This window comes from Pollachius pollachius, assembly GCF_949987615.1.
Source record: "Pollachius pollachius genome assembly, chromosome: 4".
Lineage (NCBI taxonomy): Eukaryota > Metazoa > Chordata > Actinopteri > Gadiformes > Gadidae > Pollachius > Pollachius pollachius.
The window spans coordinates 20,594,292-20,617,169 of NC_136937.1; the positions used below are offsets into that span (position 1 = coordinate 20,594,292).

At 43.6% G+C, this 22,878-nt stretch overlaps 2 protein-coding genes across 7 annotated transcripts; one reads left to right on the plus strand and one right to left on the minus strand.

Moving 5' to 3' along the window:
• Positions 1-1,112: 1,112 nt before the first annotated feature.
• LOC307074406 (uncharacterized protein) lies at positions 1,113-15,920 on the minus strand. 6 transcript variants are annotated; one of them, XM_079734556.1, is made up of 18 exons: positions 15,786-15,919; positions 14,960-15,310; positions 14,644-14,718; positions 12,557-13,084; positions 11,861-11,939; positions 11,373-11,667; positions 10,215-11,162; positions 9,537-9,617; positions 9,310-9,422; positions 9,123-9,181; positions 8,855-8,944; positions 8,709-8,752; positions 7,283-7,455; positions 5,068-5,138; positions 4,808-4,953; positions 4,590-4,734; positions 3,533-3,679; positions 1,114-2,715 (listed from the first exon to the last, which is right to left on the minus strand). In XM_079734556.1, the coding sequence occupies exons 4-18, from the start codon at positions 13,031-13,033 to the stop codon at positions 2,425-2,427; spliced, it is 3,159 nt and encodes a 1,052-aa protein (XP_079590682.1). In that variant the 5' UTR covers positions 13,034-13,084; positions 14,644-14,718; positions 14,960-15,310; positions 15,786-15,919; the 3' UTR covers positions 1,114-2,424. The 6 variants fall into 6 exon arrangements, with proteins under 6 accessions (XP_079590686.1, XP_079590685.1, XP_079590682.1 ...); XM_079734557.1 differs by having other exon boundaries at positions 14,960-15,490; positions 15,786-15,900; XM_079734560.1 differs by lacking the exons at positions 14,644-14,718; positions 14,960-15,310; positions 15,786-15,919 and adding exons at positions 13,412-13,427; positions 13,567-14,631 and having other exon boundaries at positions 1,113-2,715.
• A 4,749-nt stretch (positions 15,921-20,669) lies between these two features.
• LOC307074216 (uncharacterized protein) lies at positions 20,670-22,734 on the plus strand (the record flags this gene model as incomplete). Its single annotated transcript, XM_079734237.1, has 2 exons — positions 20,670-20,946; positions 21,161-22,734. Exons 1-2 carry the CDS (start codon positions 20,727-20,729, stop codon positions 22,732-22,734), a joined length of 1,794 nt encoding a protein of 597 aa, XP_079590363.1. The 5' UTR covers positions 20,670-20,726.
• Positions 22,735-22,878: the final 144 nt, after the last annotated feature.

Sequence of the window (22,878 nt, forward strand, 5' to 3'; positions counted from 1 at the left end):
CGGCCTCACCCAACAAGGTGCAGCGCAGCCCCGCAGGTTCAGTGACGCCCCCCTCCATCAAACTGTCCAGATAATGTGACTTTTAGATTTCTGTCTAATTTGTTTTTGTTTGATTTAAATACAGCCCTATGCTAAATATAATTACTAACTGTACATTAAAAAATATTTTCAGCTCAATCTAAAAGGTTTCGGTTTCCCCTCCTCGACTGTGCTTGTATACAGCACGCAGGCTTCATGCGCATGCTCCGCCTCGTCTTTTTTTTTAGGTGGAGTCGTGTAGTATATAGGCCTGGAATATGTACTACAGCGTTTCTACAGCTAGATGCGTTTTTACAATGAGAGGGGGTATTCTGATCGTACTATGAGGAGTGGACATGGCCTTAATGAAACATTCCTCCATAGTGGTGAATATAGAGCGTGGGCCCATCCTCATTAAACCTTCCCAACCGACGACGTTCAGCCCCCTGTCTATTGTTCCTCCAGACATGGATTTGGCATTCTTTGTTTTGCCTCTAGAACAGGTGTTTGTAAAAAGCAATACACCTTGTTAAAAGTCAGATGGCAGCATATCCAAGGTTGTGAGTGACAAAACAACAATGATCCAACCACCTATCCAAGACACAACTGTTTAAAGTTGTGGGGATAATGATCCATGTTGCAAAGTTTCACATAGAGCAGACTGTAAACAGTTCAATTAGTATCCTAAGTATCCTAAATAAGGATCCTATGTGGCTACAGGCTCATAGAGATCACACAGGAAACATAATTTGTCAAAAATATATTGAAATGGAGTAGGTTGCATTGCATTATTTTGATTCATGAATCAATCGAAGCAAATTGTGATAGGTGTTCAATCCCGCGAATCCTTGGGGATTCATGGGAGGGCGGATTTCGATGCATTCCATTCATGGGAGGGGGGTATATCATGACCTCACATCACAGTGATCGGCCTCCATTTTGAAAACATAAGAGCATTGGAAAGTCATGTTTTATTGCTCATTGTTTAGAAATTAATCGTACAATTATTTGTCATTATTGGGAGATATGTTATGTGTGAAACTTCCGGTGTTTCTCATGTGAGACGTGGCAAAACAACGTTTTCATTAGCCTAGGTTTTGGTATATTTACCTTGATTTAATATTTTACAGTCCTACACAACTCTCTTGAGTCCTCTCAAAATGGTGGAGTATCGCCCAACCAAAAATCCCACAATGCATTCTGATGAACAAGCCCTATAGGCTACCACTGCTTTTGTAAATAGTATATTTAGGATAAATTTATGAGGAGGAGTAGTCTGACAGTACCTACTCTGAAGGAGGGCTTGTTTCGATGTGTTGCTCCGGGCACTAGGGCACTATGGAGCTTACAGCAGGACGGTGCGTCTGTATTGTGTATGCTCTGCCTTGTGTTTCCTATTGTCCAACCACATTCCTGCGTTTAATGCTGGACAGGGACATTAACATGGAATCTGTGTGTGTGTGTGTGTGTGTGTCTCTCTCTCTCTCTCTCTCTACAGGGGTGGTAGACATCCTGTTCTTATTGTCAGTCACCCCTGGCTGACCAATGCTCATCATGCTGACAAGAGAACAAAATGGGGACTGTGCCACTACAGAGATCACACACAAACACAATCATGATGAAAACGGAGGTCCTACATATGTAGAGGTTATAGTTAAATGAATGTCATACTGAACCATATGATCACAAATGTATATGCTATAAATAGATCATAAATATATTTACTGATTATTTTATGGTTAACTAAATTTCATTCCATTTTCCTACTTAAAATGATAAATCTAAAAAATATATTTGTAATATTTTTTTTTATTTTCTATGATTGGACATGAGGGGTTTAAGGTTATGAAGCCTTCAATATGAACAACACAGTTGTAACAGGAACTGGTTTATAACAGATGCTCAAAAAATATAAAAATATATAAGCTCTTCAAAACGCAACAATCAATTAAGACCATTTAAAATGTAACAAAATAAAGGTAAATATCTTTCCAACCAAACCTTGTACCGTCAACTTCATTACAAGATATTTCCTATGATACGGCCCCCTCTAGTGGTCAAACACGTTACTAGTTACTAACCATTATGAAACCACGTAAACACAACTGAACTATTTAGGTCCATTTCAATTTTCTGAGATATTCAAAATAAAATAAAAAACTAGTTTTTGAGGTTCTTTTTGTAAAAGTGCAAACCAAGAAGAAATGTATAAAATACTTGCATTTCAAAGTCAAACTTACAACGGTGGACAGATGAATCCCATATGCCTCAATCAGACTAGTTCCTAACTAAATCACTAAAGACTACAGTACCCTAAATGCATTGCTACAAAGCAACAACACCTAATCCCTATGGCTCTTGTACACAGTTTACTAAAGACGGTCAACACTTTTAGTTTAAAGTCACTCAGAGCTCTTTGTTTCCCCGAGCAATGATATTCCTGCGGTAAGGCCGTCTTTCTGAGACGTTGCGCCTTACTTTGACCACCGGGGGCACCATCTCAAACTCCAGAGAGGGGCTGGAGACAGACTTCTTCATTCCAAGCCCCTCACTCTCCTCTTCGATGTCTTCTAGAAAGTTTCTAAACATGGCTCGGTCCAGAAGTCTGAGTTCTGTGTCCCCCACAGTAGAGCCGTCCAGGAGGTCCAAGCTCCTCCACGCCTCCAGCACGGCCATGTAGCCCTCGTACCGACATTTCTGGGTTCAGAGAAACGGCGACCCGGGTCAATTCAATGTCCCCATTAACATCTGATTAGTTCACAATGATTAAATAGACATAGTATATATAGAGTAAAGTATAGAGCAGTGTTTCCAACACTTTTTTTCTGGGGACCCATTTTTTTAAAATAACCAACCATCGCGACCCAATTCACAATAGGCCTTATCTATAAAATCGTGAGAAGAACAAATTTGTGCATAAATGAACATTACTGAATGTTTTTACTGCCAATTTCGCATCCCCTTATATATTAACTTAAAACAGCCATTTCGAAGAGATAAATCACAACTCCGTTTTTGGCACTTGTTATTGAAAACATAATACACATATTAAATACTTTATAAATGAGACCAAATATCATCAGTAACAAAAACACAATGTACGTTAACCTTTCAACAAGATTCAATGTTATAAGTGATATTATCAGAACAATACAAACATTCAGTACTATCATACTATCCTAACATTCAGTACTATCATAATGTGTAAAAAAAAATTATATATATATTTTATTTACATTTATCTGGCGACCCAATTCAAATCTCCCACCACCCACATGTGGGTCGCGACCCAGTCTTTGGGAAAGACTCTAGAAAGAATCTTAAGTTTAATTCAAAGATTGTTGTGAAAATGTTCAGATGCTCATTGCGACCAGAAGAACCCCTATACACACCTATTGTATTTATACACACACACACACACACACACCCTGTTTTTACACCAAAACAGACCCAGACCCAGATCCAGACCAAGACCAAGACCAAGATCCATACCCAGACTCAGACTGCCCCCCACCTCATGCAGCAGGTACTCCTCCCGGAGGCGCTGCTCCTCCAGGTCCCGAGCCCGGGCCTTGCGGCCGTCCGAGGCGCTCTCCTGCAGGAAGCTCAGGTCCTTATCAAACGACTCCAGCATGCCGGCATGGGAGTGCAGCTGACGCTCCTGGGACCGGATCAGAACACAGAGAATCAGAAACACCCAAACCCTGACACACAGAGAATCAGAACCACCTAAACCCAAACCCTGACACAGATAATCAGAACCGCCCAAACCCTGACACACAGAGGATCAAAACCACCCAAACCCTGACACATAGAAGATTAGAACCACCCAAACCCAAACGCTAGCACACAGAGGATCAAAACCACCCTAACCCTGACACATAGAAGATTAGAACCACCCAAACCAAAATGCTAGCACACAGAGAATCAGAACCACCCAAACCCTGACACAGACAATCAGAACCACCCAAACCCTGACACGCAGAGGATCAGAACCACCCAAAGCCTTACACACAGAGGATCAGACATCGATCAGTGTCCACTTTAAACCTTTACAGAAACTTTTTTTTTTTTTTTTCAGTTGACTGCTGCTGGCCGAGTTTTTGTTAGCCAATGACGGGCTTACGGAGGACATCCTCCAGCAACATGATCGGTCGACACTCATATGAGCTTGTCTTTCATCAGACTTTAGATATTTAAGTCAGGCTTGGGAGACTATTGCTTAGTCATTTAGCTGCAGACGCTCATATCCACAGGAACCTAGTGAGTTCAGAAACATGTTGTTAAGAATCAGGTAGGGGGAAGGACATCTTGCTCAAAGGATGCCTCTGACCTTGGTGTTCAAACCTAGTACCTTTAAGGTGTGTAACCCCCTAACCATATTAAATGTTACTACCATCACAGATACCATAGTAAGGTCTAGGTCAGAGAGTGTTTACCATACAAGGGTCGAGCCCCTAGCTGACCAGCGCTGCTGTACCCTAAATATCAACTTATCTTTTCATCGGCTGCACTTACTCATGGCTTGACATGGTTGTACCTTAAAGTGTGTGGTAAAGTGTCTCTCTCACCAGGGTCTGAGCAGACTGCGAGGCAGGCAGGATGGGTCTGGTGAACCTCTTCTGGGACCCCACGGCGGCCGGGAAGGGAGGGGAGGAGTGGAGCGCAGCCACCAGGTTGATGCGGCAGATCCACGAGCTCATCTCCGCCTTCGACCTTGAGAGAGAGGTGGTGAACAACCAGGAGATATAGATCTATATCTTTATCTATATCAATAGATAACACTTACGAGGCCTGGAACAGGAATACCCTCCAGTCGGCCGTCTGCAGGCGGAAAACGTGAGGCTTCTTGGTGTAGTCAGCGGCCTCCTCAGCCAGCGCGTGGTGCACACTGACCACTTCCTCCTCCCCCTGCATCCCCTTCCTGTAGTCATCCTGACGCTCGCACAGGCACACACACACACACACAAAAACAAATACAAGTTCAGTATTTCCACAGAATTACAACAGAAGTCCCGAGGGGGAAACCCTTCCCCCAGAGGCACCCACCTTCTGGAAGTAGAGGACCAGTCCCTTGAGCACGCCGTAGAACGTCTTCCAGCTCCTCTTACCCCACGGAGCTGAAACACAGGCACATTGTGGGTCAGAAATGTATGCACTGATAGTGAATGCTGTTGAAGTCGGTTGATGTTAATAAACTGCATACAGAAGATATAGGAACGGCGGGGGGCCCCAATAGAGGGCCTCACAACCCCCCACTTCCAGGAAGAGGAAAAATACCTTAATTGAATAAGACTTGAAAAAAGTATAACAAATATATGTATATACATTTTTTTAATGAGCATGGTCTATATATTATATATGAATACGTTATTGACGTTCCTCAGGTACTGATAGGTCCTCTATTTGCGGCTCAGGGCGGAGGAATCTTTGCTCTTTGACTCTGTTTCCACGTTGCTAATTTCACTCCTCTTCAATTCCGGATAATTGTGTTTAGTATATGCTAGACGTGAACCTCCTAAGATGGCGCAATTTGATTGGTTCGCTATCTCGGGATGTTGGGCAATATCCCATGATTAAGATCTCAAACTCGGGATATTGTTTTCATCGCAAAACATCCCGCTTTGCAAGTGTTTCAGAGGAAAAAATACAAGAAATTCAACAAAATGCTATCGCTAAAAACAAAAAAAGAGCAACTCGATATGGTCTTCACGTTTTTCAAGGCAAAATTAGCTTATTATTTATAAAACAGCAAGTAACGTATGTAACGTAAACGTGACGGTCGTCTCGTCACGCTAATAAAAACAAATAAAACGCTAATAAAAACAAATAAATCCCGGCAAAAAGTGTTATCTTGTTTATTTTTGGAGTATTCACGTGTAGTATATTCTAAAACAATTATTCACCTCACCTTCGACAAATAAATGTTAATTATACCCTCATAATAAACATTCAAATGTGCTTTAAAGGAATATTCTGGCTTTTAGCAAATGGTTATTTTCCACGAGATGCACCGTAAAATCTTTCGTCTAAATCAGCCCATCGCTCGATGCGACCGGATTTGGATATGACCGAGTTAGCCCAAATCAATTAAAGCTGCTCCATCAGTGGATGAGGGTAGATAACACCCTCCATCTTTCACTGTCTCATTGTGAATCCTCTCTTGGTGAACACTGAATCGTCTCTCTTGGTAAACAGTGAACCGCCTCTCTTGGTGAACAGTGAATCGTCTCTCTTATTGAACAGTGAACCGTCTCTCTTGGTGAACAGTAAACTGTCTCTCTTGGTGAACAGTGAACCGTCTCTCTTGGTGAACAGTGAACCGTCTCTCTTGGTGAACAGTGAACCGTCTCTCTTGGTGAACAGTGAACCGTCTCTCTTGGTGAACAGTGAACCACCTCTCTTGGTGAACAGTGAACCGTCTCTCTTGGTGAACAGTGAACCGTCTCTCTTGGTGAACAGTGAACCACCTCTCTTGGTGAACAGTGAACCGTCTCTCTTGGTGAACAGTGAAACGTCTCTATTGGTGAACAGCGAAACGTCTCTCTTGGTGAACAGTGAACCGTCTCTCTTGGTGAACAGTGAATCTTCTCTTGGTGAACAGAATGAAGGGTTTGATTTTATGTTTATTTTTATTACCTCAAACTATTCTCAGGTGCAAACTGCTTGTGACGTTACACAATGATGTTCGCACAGACATGGTCGATCAACAAACCACAAAATATCGCTCCAAAACAAGCAAGGTCTTTTTCATTTATTATTCACAATGGCAAGTGAAATCACTTAGATATCTTTATTTTGGGCCTGCTGTTGGTGTAATATAACCTCGCTTCATTGATGGAGTTAGTCAATCCCATTAGCCTCTATTGATTTTGGTTAACCTCAGTGAAATGTATACTTGATAGAATCAAGCGATGGGCTACTTGAGAAGAAATAGTATGGGGCCTCTCTTTTGATGACGGGAAGTGGAAATTAACCTTATTTCACAAAGTATGTTGTTCCTTTAAAGGAGAACATTATCCCATAACACACCTTCAATAGTTGCACTGCCCTTGTTTTAATATCAAGATGTATAGCTCCTATTTAGGAAAGGTAACAACCATTTTGGTCTGTTTGCTAACATGGGAAATCATGCTTGAGAATGATGTGTACATTGTCTTAACTAAAGTGTCTTAATTAAGTGTATATTCCTATATATATACGCTTAATAACCATGGAAAGGGTCAGGGTTAGGAAGGAAGGACAGTGCTCCAGCGGTACTCACTGCGCTTTCCGTCGATGTCGGCGTGGGCCTTGCGCTGCAGGAAGCCCTGCTTGAACACACGGGCCGTCTTGTCGTGGGGGACGTCCTGGAAGGGGTTGCTCTTGGAGCGCAGCCCCCCCTCATTCAGGTCCTCACCCTGATGCATGGACAGCATCTTCAGCTCCTCTTCATCCCTTCAGGAAGCAAGGACAGAGATGAACCTCGAGAGTGAGACGCAGTGGGAGAGGTGTACAATAAGAGTGATACAATATGTCAGAGGTGTACAACAAGAGTGATACACAGTGTGAGAGGTGCACAATGAGTAATACACCATGTGAACGGTTGACAAAAAGAGTGATATGATGAATGTAAGATTTACAATAAGAGTGATACTACGTGTGATATATACAATAAGAGTGAAGAACAAGATGTGTGAGGTGTACAATTAGAATCATACAGCATGTGAGAGGTGTACAATAAGTGTGATACTATGTGTGAGAGGAGTACAAGAGGGATACAACATGTGAAAGGTGTACAATAAGAATGATACAATGTGTGAGAGGATTACAAGAGTGATACGTGTGAGGTTTACAATAAGTGTCATACAGCATGTGAGAGGTGTACAATAAGAGTGATACGGCATGTGAGAGGACTACAAGAGTGATACCACTTGTGAGAGGTGTACAATAAGAGTGATACAATGTTTGAGAGGATTACAAGAGTGATACGTCTGAGAGGTGTATAAGAGTAATATGATGCAAGCTGTCACTTACTGCCACTAATGTTACCACCACTAATATCACTATAAGACCAACAATATTCCTAAAAATAATAATAATACTAACGCAAAACAATCACTTCTAACAAAATGAAAACTACTATCAACAGAAATAACAACTGTTAATGCTACTACGACTAATAAAAATCATATTCAAAATAATTAACTCAACAAAATCAAAATATTATATGAAACTTCTTTAAAAATCAAGCATAAAATAATAGGGACCGTTTGGTTACAATCTAATGAAAGATTTGCGATGAAAATGCTTGCAGTAAAATGAGAATCCAAAAATAAAGTTCAGAAACGGGGCCGTTTCATAATGGCAGATTCACAAACTTCAGGGACTGTATTTCAGAATGGGAGGAACAAATGATAACCCCTGCTCTTCTTGGAAACTGGTGAGAACCCAAAGATCAACGCAGTGATATTTCCACTGTACAAATACTATTTTTGGCTTTTGGTATGCTGCAAATAAGTCAGTGTGTTGTCAACGTTTCTAATACTGGGGCAGGTTCGTCAATATCTTCTAAAATCACACTCTGGGATTGGTTAATCCATTGACAGGCCTTCAGCCATCAGAATCAAACCAACTCACACCGCTGTAACGATCTCTGCAATGTTCTATTTTCACCACAAATCTTAGATCTGTACTTTCCAGCTACTTACAGAGCCCACTGCAGTGGTTCGCCCTTGATGGAGTTGTAGAAGCTCTGAAAGATAATGTATGGGTATAAACACAGACTTTGATCACCCTTGATCACTTTCATTGAACTATTTACTGAAAAGCAATAAAGGGATGGGAGGTGTTGTACTTTAAGCAGGTCCTTGTTGAAGTTCTGGCCATCGTTCATTCCCTCCATGTTGGAAACAAAACTGGAGGTGGACATGGCTTTTCCTACGTTCTGTGAACACGGCCACGGACATGTCATACAGAATTGCTTAATAACCGTCAAGATAGTAAAATAATTACAGATATAATTAATTGTGGTTATTACAATTTCTAATAATAAGTAAACTAAAATAAATCTGAATATTGAAGTATTTAGGTTAAGAAGCCTGTTAGTTATATCTAGAGCCCACCTGTCCATGCAAATCAGTGTTGAGGAGCATCATAGCGCAGGTGAGGGTTAGCACTGACCCTACAGATGAACACATGATTAGGATTAAGAGAAGACGCATGCGCTTGCCTCCAATCAAATGGCTTCTGATATCTTGATTGATGAGAATTAATAATAATAATATTAATATTGGCCGGATATTCACTGACCTGGGGAGGAAGAGACCTCAGGGTTGCATTGATGGAAGCGAGTGGAGAAATGCTGCAGAACTCTCTCTCTCTCTTGGCTCTCCCCTACAAGAACCACCTCCTTCAGAAAAGACCTGCAGAATAAAAACAAGGCTAGGAGGAACGCTAACAGTCTGGACAGTAAGTATGTAAACATGGTGGACATCGGAAGCCGGGTTAACAAAGAAGCAGCCGTGTAAGGTTCTCACCTCAGGGCGTTGTCCAACGTCTGTCTGCTGAAGTCAAAGAAGCACAGAAACTCTTCTCCTACTGCCCTGCTGAAGTCATCGCTGGATCATGGGAAGAAGCATTTTGTTAAATAGTTAAATACATACATAAACTCCCTCCCAGGATTAAGTTATCTCATAATATAATTTTATGTCAAACCTGAAGCAAGCTGACAATGGCATGGTGAAGGTTACATCAAACAGCGTTGGCCTACCTATTTTTCCCAATATACTTGTTTACACTCTTGCTTGTAAAAAAGACCTCTAAAAAATGTTTACAGCCAGTATCCAAAATGAACCCCTTCCATCAGCCGCTGGAGGGTTGAACCACTGGGCAGGCAGAAAGGGTTTCATATAAAACATAGCTTGGTTGGCAGATGTTTCCTCCCGCAGGTGAAAAGTAGTACACTTTGACAATGTCACAACTAATGAGAGTTAAAATGTATAATGTTCATTACATAGGCCTCATATCATGTATTGTTCAGGCTTGCTACATACATGTACCAATATACTTTTAAGCTTCATAAATATTAGTATATCAAGCTTGAATCCAGACTATGGACTAGAGCAGAGACGTATAACCATGGCCTGGTTCTGCATGTAGAACTAGAACCTGCAGCCAGAGACCGCTGGGACCTGAACCCTGGCAGATGGCCTTACTCTTTGTCCATGTGTCCGACGACGTCCACACGCTGGACCTCCTCCAGCTGGTACAGCCTCTGGGCCAGCCGCCGGGCCTTCTGCCGGTCCACACCTCCCCCATTCATGTGCAGCTCCAGTGGATCGATGTTGGCGGGCGGGGCACCGGAGCTCAAAGAACATTCTGCATCCTGGTGGGTCTGCTGTGGTTGGTCCATGGGTTGCTCCACTGAAACAAACTCAGTCCCCACGGCCATCCTCAGGGGCGACACCTGTGATTCAGCGGCACAGTCTTCCGGTCTCTTTGGCTTCGGGACCGGCTCAGAGGCCTGGTCACCTACTGAATCAGATTCTAGACACGGAGGATTTGACAAAACTCTGGTCATTTCCATCTCCATAACTCCACCCTCTCTAGTTTCAGTTCCTCCTCCTCCAACTCCAAGTCCTAACTCTACTAACACAGCTCCCTCTTGATGTTGTTTGGAACGTTCCATCTCATCATCCGTCGTGACCTCAGGCGATGCCTCCTCTTGTTGTGGTTCACCCAACGGGTCGAGCTCAGCCGGTTGTCCCATGTGCTCCAGCTGATCACCCCTTCTGTGTTGGGGTAACTTCGAGGGTCGGGCTTTCAACAGCCGTGATCTGTCAGATGTCAGATGCTCAGCTGACTGGTCTAACAGATATTGATTGTTCTCCAAGACCCTCTGAAGAGAGGCAGACGTTCCCGCTCCTAAATCGCTCCCCTGTAAGTAGAACCCTTCTGACAGCTGGTTCCATGGTTTTGTTTCTGTGGCGTCATTGGGGAGTGTTATCTCTGGCCGTTCTTGTAGTTCCTCCTTTGCGTCCATGACTTGTCGTTTCAAGCACTGCGTCACACTTGAAAAAAAAGCTTCTGAACTCATAACTTCTGGATGCGTCTGCCTGCCTTGCCCTGCCCTGTCTGTTAGCATCGGCTCCCCACGCGCTTCCCTACAGTAAAATACAAACACAGAGAAACACACAAGGTATTGTGAATGTCATTTCAATGTTATAGAGAGATGGGAAATATAATTATTAATGGATTAATTAGGTTTGTAGAACACAGAAACTGCACTACTTCTAGTAATCAGTGTTTTATTCAGACAAACAAAGGCAGAGAGAGTTCCCAATTTCTCAGGAAAGGAACTAAACTCTACTCACACGCCGCCCCGACTAGTGCACACAGAACAGGCGGTCTGGGGATGGTTGCGCTCTTCATCACATTGATCCCCATCTCCCTCTCCCTCCGCAGAGCTCATGGGGGGCTCCTGGGGCGCGACCTGGGAGCACGGAGCCAGTGAGGTCATGTAGACGAATGATGGCTCTGGTTCCTCAGGGCCGGAGCAGAACACCTCCTCAGGGAAAGGCAGGGCATAAGCAGGAGGAGTTGCAGCAGCCAGTCTTCCTAGCACTACCTCCTTCTCCTCATTCGCTAAATCTGGACTCTTTATGGCTTCTGGAGAGAGAGGTAAACAATTAGAGAAGTGAATGTCTTGGGGATCAATTTGAACACAGATCAATTCAAACTAAATCTCCAGACAATGAGTAGATGGTGGGGGGTGTGTGTTAACCTCCAAGGTTTTTACAATATATATATATATATCTACACAAACATATACATATACACAGATTCTGCTACATACACTCACCGCTAACACACTCTGAAGACCGCAGCACCGGATGTTTCACTTCCTGCATCTCTTGTTCCTCGCCAGCCACGCCATATAACTGCAGATTGCAACACAAGTAATAAAGCTTAGCCCTAGAGACAACTACCTAGCCCTAAAGACAACTACCTAGCCCTAGAGAAAACTACCTAGCCCTAGAGAAAACTACCTAGCCATATAGACAACTACCTATCCCTAGAGACAACTACCTAACCCTAGACACAACTACCTAGCTCTAGAGACAACTACCCAACCCTAGAGACAATTACCTTACCCTAGCGACAACTACCTAGCCCTAGAGACAACTACCTAACCCTAGAGACAACTATCTAACCCTAGAGACAACTACCTAGCCCAAGAGACAACTACATAACCCTAGAGACAACTACTTCAAACTTAGGGGTTTGTGATTTCTAAGTAATATAGGACCACTAGTCATGACCAGGGGCGTAGGAATGAGTTTAACATTGGGGGGGACACATATCGGAAACCTGACAGATCCGGTATAATTTTTAGGTGGGACAAATGCGCCTGTCTCCGATATTGGAGGGGACACCAATGTATATGCACACCCTATACATATGTCGCTACACACAGAACTGATGTTTACACCCACTATTCATGGCTATTGAAAGCAAAGTAAGGCCCAGGGAGTCAAGTGTCGTCTGACAAACATACCCCGGAAATATCTGCTCCGTTCTCCACGGACTTGTCCAACCCGTCCCACTCCCAAGCGATGTCCAGTGGCCCTCGCCGCTCGGAGCATACGCCTTTGGAAGGCCGAAGCGTGGGACTGTCCTCCAGACCGGCCATCACCTCCTCTTCCTCCTCTTCGTCCATTGGGTCCGGGTGGCAGGCGTCCGGGCGGTCCCCGGGCATGTCCCACAGCACGGTGGCGAAGGAGAGGGCGGCCGAGGTGCGGGTCATGGTGTACACAGGGCAGGCCATCGTCTCCCATGGATCCGCCTCCTCTTGAGCTTTCCCCAGATGACCGCCATGGGGGCGGTCCTTGCTGTGCACCAATCCCCCGATCCCCGCCTCCTCTTTTGGCCCCGCTCCGTTGACCTGCAAAGGGGGATCCACAGGCTCCGGTTCCTTCTGGAGGTGGGGTTCTCCGTCATCTGGCAGAGAGGAGGGGCAGCTGGCCTGCTCCATGGGCGTGGGCGCTGGGCTGGGGCTTGACGTCCAGGGTCTCTCGGCGGAGAGCTGTGGGAATTAAATAGAAATGAGCTGTCCCGGTCATCTACTGCCGTCAGGAATATATCATGTATAGAACCTCTACAAGTATACTATGACCAGAAGTAACATATCCCATTGAAGACCAAAGGACATTAAGATAAAAGTGAAGCCATGTGACCCAAACACAAATAATGGGGATCTGTAGGTGACACCATTCTAAAGACCTTTTGTCTTATTTTAGTGTCTTTTTGAGTAACCTCAAAGACATAGGATGGTGAAAACACTAATGCTCACACAAGAATACAGATAAAATGTGAAGACACGCACAACACAGAAAGGGGAAAACAACATTACCTCATTGCTTAGGGTCCTACAAATGTGAATGTAAAGAAATGCTAGTTAATAGTAGCATGAAAAAGCTAGCTAACACAAGTTAAAAAAAAACATCACAACTCTGAAATGTAGCATTATGCACAAATAAACAACCATCCCTTGTAGATTTAACTTACCAATGGCAAATCAAATGTATCCAATCTTTAGCAGAATCTTTGACTAGCGTCCCACTGTTTGCAGTGGCATTGCGGATATGATGTGCACTTAAGTTTTTTTTAAAGCGCCATGCGTACTTCCTGACATGAACGAAAAAACACTCAAGCGATGTGTGCGTGAGATGGCAAGAAGGAACACTAGAAAGAGCCGGTTATTGAGAGATAGTCTGAGAGGGTGGGGTTTCGAGAGGTTTTGTTGCTGAACAGTTAAACTGACTTTCTTGTGGTCTTCATGCTCCAAGGGCACAGTAACTAAGCGGAGGAAATATGACCACACACATAAACGTCCAAAGGACAGTATCCACCCTCATGTCTCAAGAAACATAATTTAGCATGTGTTGAGTACTTCCCTTCTAACCCTAACCATTTCTTCCTATTATAAAGTTTAACCATTTCCTCGTTGGATACCTGTTTCTACGTTCATTGTGTACATTTGTTATTCTAGTCATGTTTCATAGCTACCATTCTAAACGGTCTTGACCACATTTCCTGTGTGGGTGCTCACTTCTCACTAGGTAATTATTCATGCAAAAGGAAAAGAACAGTTTGCCATGAGACAAACATGTCTGAAAAGAGGATCCAAAATTGAGTTTTACAATTTGTGATTCAAACCTGCCAGAGTAAAAAGACTCAGTTGTGTTTTGATATGAAACCCTGATTTTGTTCCATCATCGGCCATTGGCTGGTGGAACGTTTTCATTCTAGACCCTGCTCTGAAAACGGTACTACTGCTGTGTTGGGGAAAGAATGGGGAACAAAATGAATCAATTAACTTTATTTCCTATGCGTTCCTCAGAATCTACTGAACACAGAACACTTTCACAACAATTTAGTAATGAGCATAGTGGGTTTCGTGTCTATATTAAGGTATTTTATTTATGGATTGTTCAATATATACAACATTGCATCTCAATTTTGTCATTAGCATCAACAGTTATGCAATGAGTGCATTACATATTTCAACACACTTTTTGCTAGACTATTTAAAAGATAAAACCTTGGAGCCTTGCAAAGCAGATCTATGGTCACTTTAAATACCTTAATACTTTACTTCTTCCCTTTCAGAGGAGTGTGCCACCAGTATTTGCATGGAGGACACGACACATTTTAGGCCTGAGGGAAGGAGTGACATTAAACCATCATTCAGATTGTTAATATTCAGATCTAGAACCTGCATGAAGCAATAAATATATCAATAAATACTAGAGGTCGGTAAGGTTTGCAACTAGTAAAGCCACATGGAGAATGAATGTTATAACTATTAAATTCATTGTGATGTCCCAAAGCTAAACCTACTCAGAGACATTTAGAATATCCTTACAATCCTCACCGTTTTTGATTCCTGTGGACTTACCCTCTAGGCTCCAGACAGCAGCATCATCATCATGGGTTCAGTCTGTTGGTCTTGCGGTACACATTCCACCACTAAGCTAGGTGTGTAGAGATATTAATGCCTTCCTTCTACTGCTACACACACAAATACACACACAACCCTACTTTCACAACAGCAAGTCGCACAGCTGTTGCTGTTTCCTAGTTTGGACAGCCCTTGGTCTTTAGTGTTCTATCACTGATGCATGGAGGGTGACTAGCTGAGTGAATGTACGTATGTGTATGTGTGTGTCTGGTCCACTTTTGCTATCTGGTTAGGAAACATCGCAATAAGACATCTGCTTCCTTCGGTTTCACTGTTACTCTGATCCGCCTGAGGAGAAAACAGAAGGGAAGGGAGGGGCAAAAGGGAGAAGAGTGCTGGAAATGGCAACAAAAAAATGCAAGAAAAGGCTGGTTGTGATTGGGGTGTTCGTGAGGAGACACCTGAGAGCACAGTAGGCCGAACCCCCTGTCCTGAAGAGAATGCCAGAGCAGTGGCTCTACCTCATTCCTGAAATTGACACCAAGGATGACGTAGTAAAACCAAATATCATCCTAGTTCGACTCCTATCCAAGCACTGGGCTCAATAATATCTTATTCCATCTCAAAGGAAGCGCGGAATCTTTTCGGGCATTGCATAGAAGGCAGACCTTCATGCTCAAATGCATGCAGATTGGCGATTTTGAAACGCACATAATAAATAAACAAACATTCAGCGAGTGTTTCTTTACTGCGTGTTTCCATGGAAAAAATGAAGCGAATTTTGTAAATCTTTGAAATGACGTTAGTAATTTAACGAAATTACCTCCAATTAGCCAGGACTACAAGGCTCGGGTGAGCGTTAGCATCATTGTTTTGGTTTTCCCTCCACGGACCCCGGTTTTCACTTGTCGTAGTCTCACACGCAGATGGACCATCCAGACCACAGGGGGCGCTAGTGACCACGTGACCAACAGGGTATCATACTTTGCAGTCACGTGACTAACATGGCTACCTGGATCGCAACAGACACCAACAAAATGGCGACGAATAGCGGCCAGCCAGGGGAATTGCAGCCTTGCAGATTTCCAATACTACAATCAATCAACTATTTAGACCAGGCATCTCCAAACGGCGGGCCGCAGTCCGGGTCCGGACCAAGCGACGGTCCTATCCGGACCCATCACCAATTTAAAATAATGCGATTTTTTAAAAAAAAAATATATATACTATACAAAGCATGATTATGTTAATAAAGATATTTCTCACTGAAATACAAATTGAAAGGCAGAATAGTCCGTAGTACAGCATAAAAACAGCAAAAAGTAATGGTCTTCACAGAGCAAAGATCATGCACTCACCGAACTCCCCCCCTCCCTCCGTCTGTCACGGCATGTGCGTAATAACGTCACTCAAAGAATAGCCATTCAAATCGTTTGTTTACCGGAAGAGCGATTTGGAATGAGAAAATGGCTTGCTCGAAAATTAGGAAAGTTGACCACGAAAACAGACATTTTAAAGATGAATGGACTGACCAGTACATGTTCATTCTCCCGCAAGGCAGTACTAAACATTTGTTGTGTCTTTTATGTGTTGAAACCGTGGCGCTGATAAAAAGCGGGTATATTATTATTAAGCGGCATTACGAATCCAAACACAGATCCTTCAAGGAAAAGTATCCCCAGAAGTCAGAAGTAAGAGCATGGAAAATATCCGAGCTGAGAGCTCAGTATGAGAGGTCTACACGAGTCTCCACACACTCATTTTACAGGCCAGCAACGTGCAAATGAATGCTCACTTAAGATTGCATGGATTTTGGGGCAACATAAAAAACCTTCAGTGACCGACTGTTGTGAAGGAGTGCTTGAACGCCGCTGCCGAGACGTTACTTGAAGGTAAACTAAGGGATGAATTGTGTGAAAAAATAAAGCAAATACCAATGTCAGCTGCAACGACAAACAGAAAATCCTAAATGTTATCAGATGACGCACTGGCACAGCTTGATGCGGCTGTTCAGAGTGCCCCATCCTTAGCCATTGATGAGTCTTCAGATGTAACAGATAATGCCCAGCTTTTGGTTTATGTGCGATTTTTTCATCAAGACAAGAAAGAGATCTGTGAGGACCTGTTAGGTTTAACACCACTTGAGACACACACAAGACGAGAAGATATTTATGAGGCTATTAAGGAGATGCTGTAGAAGAGGGGGATTGATCTAACAAAGGTTGTCTCAGTCACTACAGATCGGGTACCTGTTTTGCTTACTTGAAATGTAGGCCTAGTCTACCTGTTTTGCTTTCTTGAAATGTAGGCCTAGTCTACCTGTTTTGCTTACTTGAAATGAAGGCCTAATGCTCTTTTTGTGTTTATTTGAAATGTAGGCCTGGTGTACCTGTTTTGCTTACTTGAAATGTAGGACTAATGCTCATTTGCGTTTATTTGTAATGTAGGCCTGGTGTACCTTTTTTGCTTACTTGAAATTTAGGTCTAATGCACTTTGTGTTTACTTGAAGTGTAGGCCTAGTGTCCCTGTTCTGCTTACTTGACATGTAGGCCTTATGCACTTTTTATGTTTACTTGAAATGCAGGCCTAATGTACCTGTTTTGTTTACTTGAAATGTTAATACTTTGTCTTACTTGTTTTTCATGGTTAAAAGTAAGCTATTTGGAAATTGAAAATAAATACAGCTGAAATTATAAGGAAATATGCCGTGTTGATGGTATTTGACAAAAGTAGGCTATTAGGACGTGGTAGGTTAGAGGTTCGGACCTTTCTTGGAAGGAATTTTTAGTAACTGGACCTTGTTCAATTTTAATTGAAGACCCCTGATTTAGACCATAAATGTTCAAATTAGATATCAAGAAAAAGATAAACATAAACAAACAAACTTGTGATCCATACACAGCACCCGCTGTTGTGTTAATTGCTTTGAAGTTGGCAAAGTCTCGACTCCACCAGACGTTGAGTTTGGAAATATTTACATTTATCTTATAGAGAATCCGTCACCTTATACCGCACAAAAAAATGGGGTGGGTGGATTAACAACGTTGTCGTATGGGAGGTAAAAAACAGGAATATCTTCATAATCAAAGTAAAGTTGAGTGAGTACTATCTAGCTACCCGCAAAACGATCAACAAATAGCTTTTTTTCTGAATCAAATAACTTTTAAGTAGCTCTTTTATTGACCAAGTAATGCGGTAGCGTCCACCCAAGGTATATTTTCTCAAGCATTTCTGAAGTTCCAGCGCAGCGGAACTTTTTGCTGCACTCAAAAGAAATAAAACTGCTTTAGATCGTTTAGTGACGCCTCCGGCAGTGTTGCCAGATTGGGCAGATTTCCGCCCAATCTGGCAACACGGGCTATCCCCATGACGGCAGAGGGAGGGTTAATTTTTATTTTGAAATAATCTTAATTATAATGTGTAATTAAACAATATATATTACTTATGGCAAATTCTAATCTTATAGACAATAATACAGTTTTTCTCCTTTTCGGATGAGATCCGGTAAAAACATAACCCGGCTTCACTCCTCGGCAGTTAATACATCCAATCGCACAGAAACTATCTGGCATATCGTTTTCACCTCAAAATACCAAGTTTCGTTCATATGGTAAAACTGGCGGGGTACTGGCAGATCCTTGATTAGGTAACTAAATCGCTAGAGAACGTTGTTCTTGTCCGCCAGCCAGTCGTTGTGACGTCACGTGCAAAGTATGAATTTGCCCCAGAACACAATCCGGTGCTGGCGTCACTTTCTTTTTTTACGTAAGTAAGGATTGGCATTGTTACAAGTTAGATATTAAGACAGTATTTTCTATTAACTGAAAATTAAGAACTTGAACAGTCAGTTGATTGAGATTCATTTTGCTCATACAAAACAGAATTAATAGCTAGGGGAGAGGGGCACCGATGCCCAGTGTCCACTCCTCTCAACGGGAAGGGGAGTGGGGGGGAGAGGGGCACTGATGCCCAGTGTCCACTCCTCTGGACGGGAAGGGGGGGGGGGGGGGGGGGGGTGGGGGATGCCATCTGAAAGAAGCAGAGGTGTGCAGATGTATTTATCTTCAGACCTTCAACTTCATACAATTAGTCTTGTCAGGGATTTGTCTCCATATTTAAAACTTAAATGTACCTATGCTCTTGGACGGCAGATGTTATCACAGTACCCCCCGTGGTCTCGGAATATATTCCATCCATCTTATATATTCCATCCAGCTTGCCTATAAACATAACTGTACCTCATTCACAAATTCCCATCCTTGGTCTGTTATAATTCTGCAACAGGAACTTTGCAACAGGAAAGATTTGCGAAAGAAGATTTCTGGACTCGACTGATGTTGTCTGTGTGTTTAGCCATGCATATGATTGGGTGAAAAAAGTGCAAAGCTATTGGCTGAAAAATTCAGGGGTGAAGCTAATTAGCATATAATTGGAACGCGTTCTGAAGTTTTCTGAACGCGTGCTGGAACGCGCGCTGAAGTGGTTTCAGAACGCGTGCTGAAACGCGTTCAATACGACGTAGAGTTGTTCAAAACGCCGGCGAATTGTGGCGCACTGGGCTTGCCATATACTGGCGCTGACGAGACGCGGGGCCGCCATACATATATATCCTACGTAAACAATGTATGAATACATTAGATATCTATATATCTTACCTTATAGACTGTATCTCTGACTGTTGCTGCAGCAGCAGAGTTTATTCTGTCTTAACACTTTGTATTGATATTTTGTATTTACTTTTATTAACAACATTCTTTCCTTAAATTATTATAATGTTTACAGTGATTGTTTGTATGTATTTTTTATGTATGTCGCTTTGGAATAAAGCGTCTGCCAAATGCTTAAACAACAAACACCTGGAATTTTTTTATATCAGCTAAAATCTGTTTCACTGGATTCAGATAAAACCAAATTCTGTCTTACCCAACAATGTTAGTATTTGAATATTGTTACTTGAATGATTCCATTTATATCATGGTTACAATTATACTGTTAAGAAAGTATTGTCTTGTACTTGGCCTAAAATGAGAATGTGTCATGATACAAATCTGCTGATGGAATGTTTATTTGTGGATGGATGGATGGAATGGACTGGAGTTTGCAGGTGGGAATTGATAAGAGGAAAATGATCATACCAGAACGAGCTCAATTCAAAATACCATAAAAAGCAGCCAGGATAAATGCAGACTGACCATTTACAGTGTTTCAAAAATAAGAGAATAAAATACAAAAGAAATATCATGGAAAATAAATCTATCGCATTAGGCCTGATTATCATGAATTAGGAGTGAAATTCAAAATACAACAAAAAGCAGTCAGGGTAAATGCAGACTGTCTCAATATCTGTGTGGGATTAAAACCCTGAAAGAGGACTGCTTTGCATAGCTTTTTTCTCGTGCTTCCTTTCTGAAGTTCAATAGAGGCGAGTTTTGCAATGTGGTGCAGCCTTATCTTATGAAACACAGACACAACCAATGATAACAAGTCCGAATGGAGGTTGACGATGCCAAACTGTGTTTCCCAAGCAGAAATACATCCTCTGTTCCAATCTCCCCTCGGATTTTATGCTGCTCCCCATCCCCACTTCAAGATGGCGGCCGCATTTCTCGCGTCCCAGCAGCCAATGCTACACCGGGCGTCCCCTGACGTCACTGTCAAGCGACCGTGTTCGCTTTGTTTGTTCCGTCCACGGAGGCAGCACTGCACACACCCCCTTTTACAGATCCTACCGGTGTATTTAAAACGCACAGTTGTTTATTTTGTATGAAAAACGATTGGTCCATCATGACCACATTTAAAGATCTCAAAATGTTTTTGGAATCGTCGTTAAATGAGATTTTCAAGGCCACGGTGAACGACATTCTGAACTCGGTCGACATGAACTTGTCGGAGTATCAGGGCAAAATACAACAAATTGAATATGAAAACGAAGACCTGAGGAGGATGTTGTTTACAAAAAGCAATACAGAGTGTCCGCTAGCAGGTAGTGTTGGAATATTGTAAAAGTCTCAATACTGTAATTGTTTTAGTTTACTAGCTCATCAGAGTCTCTCTCTGACCTTTACTGGATACCCTGTCTGCTGCTTTCTAATCATTTCTGTTCATTGTTTTCTCCGAAATATTTTATATTAATTTATAATAGACCGTTATAGACAGGTGTTTTTCTTCAAATAATTTTTGAATATGTATTTCCACAGACCCAAGTGATGAAGAGTTTGTCGGGTCGTGCTCGGCATCAAACAGGAATGCCGTCGCAGTGACGACCCATAAGGAGATCTTCAAAATGTCGATACGCAGCAGTGACAAGAAGAGCTCGAGGAGGAAACATAAAGACAAGATGAGAGAAAGTAAAGGACCAAACCATTATCCAATGCAGTCTGAAGAAATGACAGTGGAACCCAACGTGCCTGATGCCACGTTGTCCATCAAGACAGAACCCGACCTAGAGAACAGTAGCGCAATTGATCTGTCCAAGCCCCCATCCCCAGTCAACTTGACCATAAGACACATTAAGCCTAACGCCCTCGGCGTACCTCACGTTTATCACGGTAGTCATGACGAATACACATCTCTGTATTCTGACCGGGACCAGGACTCCAACGGTAGTGAAAGCGAGGTCCTAGTTGCTGGGGTCGACACAGAGGGAATGAGTGAGATCAACGACGGACATCTTATCAAGACAGAAGTCAACGGGAACGTGCCGTTAAGCAGCGGCAAGGGCAAAGACTGTTATCCAGACACAGCGGAACGCCTGATGGATGCTGGGATTAACCCCCGCAGGCTGGGCCAGGAGGAGGATGTGGCACCAGGCGCCAGGGATAACCACGTCCCTGCTGACGCCGTCTCCTCCGCTTCGGACTTCCTGGAGAGCCGCGACAACTTCCTACACTGCCTTGTGCGTCCTAAGACACTCAACCGCGCCACCACCCTCAACGTGCACCTCAAGCATAGTGGCGAAAACAAGAACCACGTGTGCTGCTTATGTGGCAAACACTTCGGTCGGGCCGACTTGCTCAAGTCGCACAGGCACACACACACAGGTGAGCGTCCATACGGCTGCACCCTGTGCACCAAGACCTACGCCCACCCCAGCCAGTTGCGTATACACAAGCGCGTGCACACAGGCGAGCGGCCATACTCGTGCGCGTACTGCGGCAAATGCTTCAATGAGCACAACCAGCTGAAGGTGCATCTGAGAACGCACACAGGCGAACGGCCGTACGGCTGCGGCGCCTGTGGCAAGATGTTCAGCAACGCGGGCAACCTGCGCATCCATGAGCGCATCCACACCGGGGAGAAGCCATACTGCTGTGCCCAGTGCGGCAAGCGCTTCAACGGCCTCGGCGATCTCAAGACCCACTACCGCGTGCACACGGGGGAACGGCCGTACAGCTGCCCACTGTGCAAGAAGACCTTCAGCCAGGCCGGACATCTCACCATACACACCCGCATGCACACGGGGGAGCGGCCCTACAGCTGCGGAGAGTGTGGCAAGAAGTTCACAGTGGCAAGCAGCCTCAAGCTGCACCTGAGGACACACACCGGGGAGAAGGAGTACAGCTGCTCATACTGCAGCAAGAGCTTCAGCCGCTCGGGGCACCTGAAGAGACACGAGCTGGTGCACAACAAGGACAAGGTGTTCCTGTGCAGCACCTGCGGTAAGACCTACACGGACCAATCCTCACTCAAGAAACACCTGCGAACGCACAGCGGGCCGGCTGGGGGGGACATAAGCCAGGCCGGGGGGGAGGGGGTCGCTGGAGATCAGTGAGAGGGGACCGTTACTATCAGATATGGTTTGTCTTCTCCAGTGCCTGAGGAAAAAGAGGAATGCTTCTGGTGGTAGTGGTGGCTGGTGGGGGGGGGGATCTCCGGTGCTGTGCAATACACTGTCGTCAGATCCTTGCTGTGACTC